The 12,318-nt window shown below is 47.2% G+C and overlaps 1 protein-coding gene across 10 annotated transcripts in view; it reads left to right on the top strand.

Moving 5' to 3' along the window:
• Positions 1 to 12,318, top strand: part of ARID1B (AT-rich interaction domain 1B) — a 439,398-nt gene that overhangs the window by 387,196 nt on the left and 39,884 nt on the right. For all 10 annotated transcript variants that reach the window (XM_059176677.1, XM_059176681.1, XM_059176674.1 and 7 more), the window contains one exon: positions 10,015 to 10,160. In XM_059176677.1, coding sequence (XP_059032660.1) covers positions 10,015 to 10,160 — 146 coding nt within the window. The remainder of the gene's footprint in view (positions 1 to 10,014; positions 10,161 to 12,318) is intronic.

Raw genomic sequence — 12,318 nt, 5'->3', positions numbered from 1 at the left:
ATGGATATCAGAGGAGAATACTAGACCCAAGCCTTGGTTACTGGATAGCATTTGGAGAAACTAATGGGTGTGCAAACCTGAAACCATATCTCGGACTTTGGCAGTCTCTTGATTCAGGGCTAAGTTGGTCTCCCCAAATCCCCTGACTTTCTGCCTTCTGCCTTCTCAGACACGGTTGTCCTCCTCACATTCTGCAGTATTCCAAGCTCCCCACCGTGTCTAGACCTGCCTTCCTCATTCAGAGTATCTCCTGTCCATGCTCTAGTCCAAACCTGGGTGCTGTCCTCCATCTAAGGTGACCCATGGTGACACACAGAGTGGGTCGGAGCTCCCGTTACTAACCCAAGGGAGCCTCACATTGGTGGACTGTGCCCCTTTTTACTTGGCTAAGCCATTTGTCTACATGTCTGACCTCATGGCCACTAGCATCTCTGCCCCACAGACCTCACAGCTCCACCAGACCAGCTGGGATGGTCCCCTCAAGAATCGGCTTTCCAGTCCATCTGTCCCCAGGGAAAGGCAGCACCACAGTGCAGGCAACTCGAGCTCTCCAGTTACGAAAAGGCAAGATGGTTGAAGTCAAGTGTATCTCAGGGAGCAGCACCAGCCTCATCGCCACCCTGCAAAGCGTTCAGGCTGACCGCGGGAAGCACCCCATCCTGCTTTGTGCGAAATTGCGTCATCTCAGCTGTGTTTGGGGTGGACGGCACCAGAGACAGCTTAAACGCAGTGAAGAGGACCTGATCTGTGTCATAGCCTGTCCCGGTCTGGGGTTTGGGAAGCATCCTGGTGACCATCCTGGGCAAGGGGCTTCCAGTACCCCTTAGCTGGTAGCATAAAGGGCTGTGGGAGCACTCCCAAAGATGACCTTAATTCTTAGTTTGAATTTCACTTCCATGAATAGATTTAAAAAAAAACAAAAAATCACAGCTACAGAACCCCATAAGGTTCTGTCCATGGCTTTGAAAGTTAACTCTTTCTAAATGGCCTTTGACTGTTAGATACCAGGTAAGAGCAAATGGTGAGAAGGTCATGATCTAGACTTTTTGCTCAGCATTCAGGCTTTTCCTACAACACATTTTACTCTAATTTTGAATAGTGTTGCCTCACAAATGAAGTAACTTTGTGGGCCAGTGCTGCTTTCAGCTCAGGAAATCTAAGAATTTTAGAATGATTTTGTTGTAAGTTAGAAATGACTATACCGAATATTTCCTGGCATTGGAGCCAGGATAAGTGTATTCTCTGTTTGAGAGCTTTACAGAATATCACTCTAGCAAGTTTATAAGATGGAGATGTCAGGACCTGGATTCTTTCTCTTTTTCATGCGATAGACTGGCTCTTTAGGTACAAGAAGTCTGTGAGTGCAGACAGGATCTGTGCATTCTTCGTGACCACATTCCCAGGTATCACTCGGGTTGGTTCTGGATGGGCACTGTGGCGGAGCTCCTCAGTATTTGTCAAGCTGTTGTGCACCTGTCTGTGGTGCTGGTACCTCTGACGTTTCTCTCTCCTACACCTTGTGCCCAGAAAGGGGATGTCCTAGGGTAAAGGGTGGGTGCTTCCATCACTGAAAAGGAATAGCCCTCCTTAGGAATTACTTAAGATCTTTTCTTAATGGTATCATAATTGCAAAATTAGCTTTTTTTAAGTAAAGATCTCTGACATAACACAGAAAAGAGCACTGTTTTCTTTCTGTGGGCAACCTCAGTGGCAACTAGTTTTCCTTTCCGGGGAGCTGTGCGATCTGCATCTTACCAGGACCCAGTGGGAAGCTACATGCACCAGAACCCACAGAGTCCTGGGGTCCTCCTCTTCCGGGGAAGAGACAGGTTTGGGGATTCACACCTGCCTCCAGGGCTTTGGTCTCTGCCCTGAGCCTGAGGCAGCCTGTGTGCTGGGAGTCAACAGGCAGTCTCTGAAGGAAGGGAGACTTGCTGTTAGTCTTTGATTGCCAGCAGTTCTTCGGAATCACAGAACAATGGGCTTACCAACCCCAAATCAACGTGGAGGTGAAGAGAACATTCTCAGTTATCAGTTACCAGACTTCAGGCAGCCAAACGCTTTTTACATTTTCTTCACACCCTGACAGGGAAGTCTCTCGCCTCAAAACCCTCCAGCTCTATTTGTTCTCCTGGTTGCTTTGAGAAAGAAGGTGACAATCCTTCAGCGGCTTTAGGAAAACCGAAAGGGGGTACCTGCATTGAGGCAGACAAGGACTTAATCTTGAAACTGCACAACAGGTGCGTTTTAGCGGCAATGCCAGGAGCAGGACTGATAACAGGTTGGATCCCGCCGAGAAGGCTGCATGAAGCAGTGAACAGAAAGGAAAAAGATGTTCCTGGTGTTAGAGCCTTTTAGGAAATCAAGATGGAATATGCGGATTCCTCGCTGCGTAGTAGAAACCGCCTCCCCAAGATGCATGGTGAAAACACAGCTCTTGGGAGAAAGGCGAAGACGCCCCGGAGAAATGCTTGAGAGGCCGAGGTGCCCGGGGTCAGCGCGCGTGATGCGGGCCGCGGCCTGGACACGCCAGGGACAGCTCGCCCGCGGGTTGCCGCGCACTGTGCACCCACTCCAGAGACCATTCTCGAGACCAGTGAACAACGTTACCACAGCCCCTCTGTCAAAAGGGTCTTTTTCATCGAGCTATTGAAAAGCGACGTTCCTTTTTTGCCCATTCTCAAAGGAAAAAATAAAACTGAAGTGTATCAATGACCAAAGGGTTTGGGAAGATATTAATTTATAGCTGCTGGAAAGTGATTAATTACTGCTGTAGCTTTGTGGCTGATGTCCTGCACTTTTCAGCCTTCTGGAAGGGAACAGGCTGCCTCGAAAGGGATCGCATTCACAACGAGGGAATATGTTAAACCAAAGACTCGAGAAGGGTTGTAAGAGCACAGGAAGCAAAAATGAGTTCTAGAACTCTCCCTCTGCTTCTCAGACTTGAGCCTCCTGCTGCCCACGTGACATTAGCTCTCAGTGACTGCCTCCTCACCCAGCCTCTCGTGCAAGCCAGACACCTGGGAGACACCTTAGTGCCCCTCTCCTTTCTGCCCAGTATCTCATTCCTCACCCCGTCCTGTCAAATGTGCCTCTGAGAGTGGCTGTGCCACTGCCCTCCTGGCCTCTCTTACCAGCTCTTGGAGTAACTGCACACCTGCGGCCCCAGGTCCATTCACACCGCCCCACACCGCCCGTGTGTCTTCCTATCCACAGCAGGGGACAATGTCTTTAAAACACATCTTTTTCGGCCATTGCTCCTGCTTAACAACCCCTAGTCTCTTTCCTATTGTCCCAGCCTACAGACAGGACCCCACAGACCCCGGGGGACACGGCCCTTCTGTCCCTCTCCGCGCTCACGCCCTCTAGTCTGCCAATTGCCCCTGCTGCCAGACCCCTGAGCCAGGGTGCCCTCTCCTCTCCTCACCCGAGTGAATCCCGCTGATCTGGCCAGAGATGAGGTGTGAGGGGATCGGGGGGACTAGCATCCGTTTCTCAGGGAACTTTCCTGACCTCCCTGACTGCAGGTTCCCCCATGCTCCCACCTCGGCCTCCTCCACAGAGCGTGCTCGCAGGTGGACGTGGCCATCCACTCCGGCGATTTGACTTGTGTCTCCGCTTGGCCCTCCTGTTGTTGTGCTCCTCCTGCCCCCTCCCCACCCATACAGTCTTAAAATACTCGTCTCAAACAAGTGATTGTAACTACCAATAAAGACAAGATGTTTCTGATTAATGTTAGTTATTTCTGCCGTGTCTCCCTGAGCAAAAGGTGTACGGTTGTTAGGTCTTTTTTAAATAACACGTGGCTGTGTATTTCCACAGGAATCTACTGTTTGTAAATCGTTGACACTTCTCTTCGTCATCTTTGGTTTATTTTTTTTTTAAGATTCTATTTATTTGACCCGGAGAGAGATCACAAGTAGGCAGAGCGAGGGAGAAGCGGGCTCCCTGCTGAGCAGGAAGCCCGATGTGGGACTTGATCTCAGGACCCTGGGATCATGACCTGAGCCGAAGGCAGACACTCAACGGACTGAGCCACCCAGGCACCCCATGTCATCTTTGGTTTTAAAGATACAAATTGCCACTTTACCTTCCCAGGATTGAGTCTCTCACTTGTTGAACCGATAGCATTATTTTGCCACCAAAATATGCTAGTGCACATGTTGTCTCAGGCGTGCAACGGATTAGCCACAACGGAAAGGGGCTGGGCATGGTTGGCTGGCTTTTCTGTTTTGATTATGTTGTTTTGGGGGTACCAGCAGTGTTTTCCCCACTTCAGATATTAGATTTAAAATAGTTTTGACCAGGTGCACCTGGGTGGCTCAGTGGGTTAAAGCCTCTGCCTTCAGCTCAGGTCATGATCCCAGGGTCGTGGGATCGAGCCCTGCATCGGGCTCTGCTCAGCGGGGAGCCTGCTTCCTCCCCTCTCTCTCTCTCTCTCTCTACTTGTAATCTCTGTCAAATAAATAAAATCTTTAAAATAGTTTTGACCGAATTTGTCCTCAGTACTGCTTGGGGGGAGACATGGTGTAAGTCAGGGTGAGCGTGCTCTCCGGCAATGCCGGGCACATGTGAAGACAGCTTCTGTTTCTAAATCATTGAAAATAGGGCACCCTGTGCAGTGTTACACATACAGTTGGAACTCTCTAAAAATAAATTCTGCTGGAATTGGGCTTTGCAAAGATTAGGTTCCTGGTTCTGATGACTGTTGGGTTTAAGTGGAAAAGTGCTCCAAATTTTGGTGTTACCCTAATTAATTTTGTCAGTAAGCAATCTTTGCTGGCTACGTAACTCCAGCTGCATCCACACTGACAGTCCACGTAGAGAAAGATCTGTACGCAGTCGTGCCGTTTTCCAGTGGAGCACGCCCTGCTTTATGTTCCTGGTGAACATGACTCAAGAATGATGTTTCCCGTGGGTATGCTGGCACTCTTGCGTGCAGCTTCTCTCCATGCGGCTTGCCCCCAGGACTTTGTATGACGTGGCTCCCCTCCTGTGGCATCTGGTCCCAAAGCATTTCTTCTCTCCGCCCCGACCCTTCTCAAAAGAGCTGCATCAGAAACCCACTCACATTCAAGTTACACATTTCACACTTCCCTGTCTGTCACTGTTGAGAAAAAATAATGGTGATTGCTGAAACAATGTGGCCTAAATATTCTTGTAAAGTACCAAAATCATATACAGATCTTACTTTAAATTTTCTTGTAGTTGACTTTAAAACAAGGTATTTAGAAAAAAATGTGCGGTTACCCTTGATAGCGTTTCATACTGGTGCGTTTAACCGCTGGGTCAAGCTGTAGTTGGAAACTGTAGTCCTCTTTCTGCCTTCACCGTGAACCACTGGAAATGGTCGCTTTAAAATTGGTGTTGGCTTCTGGGTTTTTTTCCCCAAAGCCAGCTCTTTGTTTGCAGATGAATGTGTAATGTTTGAGAAATCTCCAAAGTGAATAAAAGGAAGATCTATTAAGAAAAAAAAAAAAAAAAACCACTTGTGTGTGTGTGTGTGTGTGTGTGTGTGTGTGTGTGTAGACTGAGAAGCAGGATGAGAAGTGCTTTAGGGAAATGGGTGTACAGGCTCCTCTTCTGAATTATTCTCCTTATAATAACCTAGTTCTTGTCATCGAGTGACAGATCTCAAACATTTATGTCTAGTCCCAACCAAAGACTGATTTCAGTAAAGTTCTTCTAGTTAATCTGTGGGTCCACGTGTTCAAGTAACAACCCCCACATCATGCTTTGACTTGGAAGAAATTAGGGGCCAGTGCTGTGTTGCGGAAGGCCCAGGGGAGCACGGGGCCTGGCCCATTTGCGCACGTGCCTCCCACGCGGCCTGCTAGCAGCAAAGCACCGACACGAAGCACTGACATGACATTACTTCGAATGTTTATTGGGTCCCCTCTGAGATGTTATTGGCCATTTATCGCCACAGCCAGCGCAGGTTAGGAACCTGTGGCATCAGGCGAGCAGTAATTTGTAACAAAAACTATCTGAGCCCGTAGACCTGTAACAGATAGCCCAGGAGTTCACACCCCAAGGTCAAGGAAGGGCACTCTGCTTTTCCAGATACAACTTACATCTTAGGGTTTTACGTGGACAGTGTTGCCCTTGTTTCCATTTGCATTTTTACCTGTTTTTGTCGTGTTGCCCTGTTTCTTTTTGAAAAAGAGAGTGTCTGAGTGACTGACTTCGACTGTCCTGATGCCGTTGGCAGCAATCTGAGTGTTGCTGTGCTCAGAAAGGGATTTAGCGGTCGGTGGGTGCTGGCTCTGGAAAGGGCCCTCTTTTGAGGTCTCTGTGGTCCAAGTCATAGGAGTCAGCCCAACCAAAGAAGTTTTTTGTCGTGAGCCCCAGAAACCCTCTTCTGTTAGCCGCACCTGGTGCCCTCTCCTGTTAGGCGCGCCATAGTGAGTTGGGGCGCTCAACTTAGTCAGAGAGGCGGCCTTGTTAGGTTTCCTTCCACAAAACAAAATAGTCTCAATTTGCAACATTCAGCAGAGTGTATTGAAAGCCTTCTTTTTTTAGTATTAGCCCATCTTGCTTATCCAGAATTACCAACAGTCTTGGCGGGTAGTTTCCGAAGCAATAATGAATAGGGTTTCTTCTGCAATGATGGAAGGACTGGCTGTCTCCCCCCATTTGGACAGATGGCCAAGTGCTGTGCTCATGGCCACACACGGCCACCCTGAGAAGACTCCCGTCGTTCTCAGCTGCTTCCCTCCTTGGGTACCCGAGGGGCCCGCCACACCTGTGAAATTCCTTCCTGGAAGCAGATGTTCAGGAAGCCCAAAGAAAAGCTCTACTTTGTATCTGTCAGCCGTCTACAACTACAGATGGCTACAGCAGACAGAGGGAAGGTATACAGTGGGCTCCCTGTGCCATGTCTCATCGAGTGCTCGCAGCGTTGGGGATCCCATGGAGAAAGCGATAGAGGACACGGACTGAAAGCCGGCCTGAGGCATTCTGTTCCTGCCACCTGCTAGCTGTGTGTCCTCAAGCAACTTCTTCAGTCTCTGATCCTTTTTTCTTTCTCGGTATGTAAGCATAATCCCACCAACCTTCCTCCAGGAATTTAAAAAATTAAATGTGTTCAATGCCTAGAAATTGGGCCAGGTGCATTTATTAGGGCCTCAGAAGTCATGACAGTTACCGTTGTTATCTGTCGCTGCGTGTCACATGCAAAAACGGGCCCAGAGACCTGAGGAGATTTGCTCCCAGATCCCAGTGACCGTGGAAAGTGTGAGTATGACAGAGTCAAGACCAAACTTGTAAAACTACAGGCATGATTTCATCAAGGACCACTGTAGCCAGCAGCACGACGTCTTCAATTTCTTGTTACTTTTAACGGTTTTTTGTTTGTTTGTTTGTTTGTTTTTTACCCTCTAATGCATACCTTCATTATCTTACGGTGATTGCAAGTGGACAGTGCAGACTTGGGGGAGAAATCCTAGATTAGGGTTACCAGGAGCCTGCCTGGTGGGTTCTCTATTCTGATTCTCTTTGCCGCTTAAGTTATAAGCCAGCATGCTCAAGGACCCGACTGTTCCGCGCACCCGGGAGTCACAGCACATACAAAACTGAGTTTGGGGGAAGCCTGAAGAGGTGGCCTGAGGCCTGTGTACTCGGGTGACAACGTTGTCTACCAGTTCATTTACCAAGTATTACTCTAGTAGCTGGGCAGGCTCAGTAGCTGCTCCTCTCGGAGACATACGTGCCCAAAAGAGCCACAATGCACACCATAAATTATTAGAAGACCCAAAAGAAAGTGCAGGGGGCTCTGATAGGCAAAGTCAGGGGCAGGCGGGGCTTCCAGGTGGGGGAGTGAGGCCGGCTTTTGCCAAGGGGGTGGCCTTTGCACCTGGATCTTGAAGGACAGGTCACCCCTGGTTGAAACTTGAAAGCTGTCTTCAGAAAACCCAACCTGTTCCTAAATTAAGGACGCTCTTCAGATGATTTATGTGCTGCAGAATTGGGAGAGCAGCCCCAACAGGTGCCTCTTGTTCTTGTTTTCTTTCAAAACAGGTACATAAATGTGAGATTGTCTTTTGTTTGAATGAGAGCACGTCAGAAGGGGAACCTAAGATGCTTGAATTAACGCCAGCCACTTTCATGCTGGATGTTAAGACCCTAACCATAAAGAAATACTGTTGCCAGCTGTGGGGCAATGCATTTAGAAGTATTTGACGACCTCGAGGTTAATCAGAAGCCGTCAAATGATCTCAGATACATTGTTAATGAACTGCAGTGGGTATTATAATCTGGATTCAGCAGTCTGTAGTTATTCCAAATGGCACTTCAGTGAGCTCAGAATTCAAGACTGAAGTAACATTCCTTTCTCCCAGAGCCACACCCGCGCCATTAGTCTTTAGCTTGCTAGAATGTTCGTCCTAAGCCATCATAGAGTGTTTGTCTGGACAGGAATTCTCTGAATGGTTGATGTAATATTTAAAAGAAAAAAAAAGCCCACTCAAACCCTTATACTTGGAATTTCCCAAGTGGACTGTGTTTGAACTTTTTCCACCAGCCAGGAATTTGAATCCATTGAAAATTGCTACACAAAAAGAATAGTATATTGGGTTTTTCTTAAAATGACTTCTGTTAATCTTTTAAAGAATCTTCAAAAATATTTTACTGTTATACATGGAAAGTCATCAGATGACAGCTTAATGGAGGCTGGGGGAGGGGGCTTGTACTCATATTATATTTGGAACAGATAATGCCAAGTGTGGATTTTTACCCTTCCTATTAGTTTTTCTCTTAAGAAGGAACACTGGTAGCCAAAAGTTGGGAAAATTTTCTCAAGGTATACTATTTATGTAAGAGACGCTTGAGTACGACTGGAGGCTCTCACAGATTTTGTCACATTGCCTTCATCTTTCTCTCTGCCTGTAATTTTTCTGCGAGAATTAAAGCGCCATGCAATTTAAACCTCCCCCCTTCCCCGTCTCATTTCCAGCAGTTAGAGAAATGCCTTTGTGCCACAGGTGTCCCCTTAAGATTAAGAAATACCCTCTTCCCCTTGCAAGAGTGCAAAGTTTGTCTTTCACAGAGCACACAGAAAAAACTAGCAAAACTAAATCACCAAAATGTAAGTTTATGAGTCTGCATTACAGTCAAGGAAGGGTGACCCTTAGGGACCCTGTCAGCCCGTTGAAGCTCCCTTCCTTCCTGTCCCAGGAAAGCCTACAAAAAGAAGTGGAAGTCTGGTGTTTACTGTGTAAAGTTAATATGGGGATATTGGTGTGTGTTTCATAGTACCTAGTTACAGAATGCTAAGTAACAGAGTTGAAGGGTTTTAGAAATGTTTTCTCCCACATTCATTCTATCAGAACATTTAGGTCGAAGAAAGAATTTTTTTTTTAAAGATTCTATTTATTTATTTGACAAACAGAGATCACAAGTAGGCAGAGAGGCAGGCAGAGAGGCGGGGGTGGGGGGGGGAGCAGGCTCCCTGCTGAGCACAGAGCCTGATTCGGGGCTCTATCCCAGGACCCTGAGATCATAACCTGAGCTAAAGGCAGAGGCTTAACCCACTGAGCCACCGAGGCGTTCCCGAAGAAAGAATTTTTAAGTAACTTTCTCACAACTGCCCATTTGACTTTCATCCCTTGACTTCTGGATTTTGATCTGAGGACACTAAGTAATGCTCACAGAGTCAGATCTTCTTAAACATTAGAAATTAATTTTGCTTGCTTTTGTAATTCCTGTTCTTATTTCAAGTTCTCCCTTTCTTGCTTATATTCCTCTATATAAATCATAACCTGGAACACTTGACATGATTCAAAATGTATAATTTATTTGTGGAATTTATATTATTTGGAATTTTTACACAGTGGATTAAATAATTACTTAGCAGTAGTTCAGCCCTCTTTCCGGGAAATAAGTTATTTTAAGCGAACATGAAAAATAGTGGCCCCCGCCCCTCGCCTAGATGCATTCTGAGAAATGGCTCCCCGGGTGACGTGCCACCGGTGTCCGTGGCCAGCATATGTATGCGTGTGCTTTCTCTTCCTACAGGCAAGGCAGTTTTCCCGGCATGAATCAGAGTGGACTTATGGCTTCCAGCTCTCCCTACAGCCAGTCCGTGAACAACAGCTCTGGGCTGATGAACACCCAGGCACCCCCCTACAGCATGACGCCCAACATGGTGAACAGCTCAGCAGGTAACCGCGTCAGCCCCACGCTCTGGGAGCTGCCCTCCCCGCCCCCCCTCCCCGCAGGCCTGCACTGGTGAACGGCCCGAGCAGTGGGCCAAAGGGAGACACACTCAACTTGTCTGCTGCCTGGAAACTTGCTCAATCTATGTAAACGTTTCAAGACGTGAGGATCATGTTATATTTTGTGTGAATGACTTGCGCGGCCTCTGTGATTTTGTAGTGGGTGAGCACATTCCCAGTGACCCTGGGGACAGCGATATATACGCAGAGTTCTTCTTCTCGTGGGGCAACATTCGAAGTATTGGAAGATCCCCCGACAAAACCGGTGCTCCATTCAGTGCGAGTTCAACTTTTGGAGGAGGGATTGAAGGGCAGAACCAGGGGCATTGATGTACTTTTTCACCTTGAAATACATACCCGGAAATAGTTGTTCGTAAGCGCTGTTTGCAGATCATCTCCAGTGAGAAAGTCTCTATTATTTTCTTAATGGATTGTTTTAAATTTTCCATCGTGTTTAACGTTTTCAACCCCCTTGGTGATGTCAACAACTGCGTTCTTACCAAAGCCCGTCCGGTGAGTGCAGTAAGGGGATGCGTTTGTGGAAAGACCAGGAATGTCTACACCTGTGCCAAGAGTCTGTGTTCTCAGATTCCATAGGCCCTGAACTGCCTCCCCACGCCCCTCACTGCGCAGCAGTTGAGGAGCGCTGCTCTTGAGATGAGAAGAGACTGTGGGTCGTAGTGGACCTGTCACTTTCTAATGCCTGTCGGAGGGGCTGGCGCTGTCCCAGGGAGGATGCTCGCCTTCGATGAATACAGAGCACCGTGTAGCCGGTTGTGTGCACCCCGTGAGGCTTCATGATGTGTTAGGGAAACACCGTGGAGTTAGAGGCCTGGCCCTTTCTTACTACCTTTTCTCATTTCCTCTGCCTTTCGCCACCCCTCTGACCTTTGGGACTTTGAAAGGTCACCCCAGAAGCTGTTGTTTCTTTGCTCCAGGCTGGGCCTGCATCTTCTCTGAGCTTCTGACTTGTTGGTTTCCAGGGTCTCATTGAATAGTGCCCTTCCCTGATTACGCCTCTTTAAAAGTATGTGCAAGAGGAAGAATGAAACTAGTGGCGAAATGGAAGGTTTTTAAAATAACTAGAATAGTCCTTCCTGCTGTTGGTCATTCATCCCAGCGAGGTGGGTGTTGTTACGTTTGAGATGAAAGAGGACAGTCTTCGGCGGTCTGTTAGCCGGAAGCTTCCCTTCCCTTCTCAGCACTGTCCCAGGGAACAGTGTATTTGGGTTACGACATAACGTGTTTCATCTGGCTCGTTGAAATAAAATTACTTCAGAGCACTGAAACTGCACAATAAATTTTCACCTACTATTAGCAGTACTCATTTTTCCCTTTTTCCTTTGGACCCCAGAGCCACAAAAATAACCAACCACAAGAAGATGGCACCGTGCCCTGCCTAAGAAGATTTATGTGTTCCTGGGGAATAACCAATTTAATGGAAATTCACAGAGAGGGTTTCTTTTCATTATTATTATTATTATTATCATTATCATTATTATTATTATTATTATTCAGATACTGCAGCTCTTCGTTACTTCCTGCAGAGGAAACCTGTTCAGTAAGAGGCTACTTAGCCTCACAGTCTAGTATGGGCTAGTAAAAATTTTTTTTATTGTGTTGTGTATTTTGAAACATTGAATTTTTAATAATTTAGACATTTATCAAATTTTCCTCTACACATTTAGGTGATTTTATTCCAGCTCTATCCATCAAATGCACCCTGATAGAAAGTAGTCATCTAGCTAGCACATCCAAAGAATATTAACGAGTTAGCATATACTGTGTGTCTCCTGATAGTTGCCCATTAAGCTGCCGTCTCTATGTTACAGTCTCTGAGGGAAACGGGAGTGGCAGAGGAACCCATAAAATTACCGACTGGCTCCTGATGGGCTTTGGTCTGAAGGCGTGCTCTTGACTTTTTCTAGAGTTGGGCCCCAGATGGCTTCGATCATCATCACATCACTCTACTTGTTTTGGGCCCATGTGGATCAGTGACCAGTGATAAGGGCAGAATGTGTTCTCTGTGTAAGGGCACTTTTGGAGAAGGTGCAGATAGCACCCCTGATGTCCAGGGCTGGCAGTGGGATTTGCTGAACCTCGA

This window comes from Mustela lutreola, chromosome 6 (assembly GCF_030435805.1).
Source record: "Mustela lutreola isolate mMusLut2 chromosome 6, mMusLut2.pri, whole genome shotgun sequence".
NCBI lineage: Eukaryota > Metazoa > Chordata > Mammalia > Carnivora > Mustelidae > Mustela > Mustela lutreola.
The sequence above is the reverse complement of the archived record's forward strand: the minus strand, read 5'-3'. Positions and strand labels throughout refer to the sequence as shown.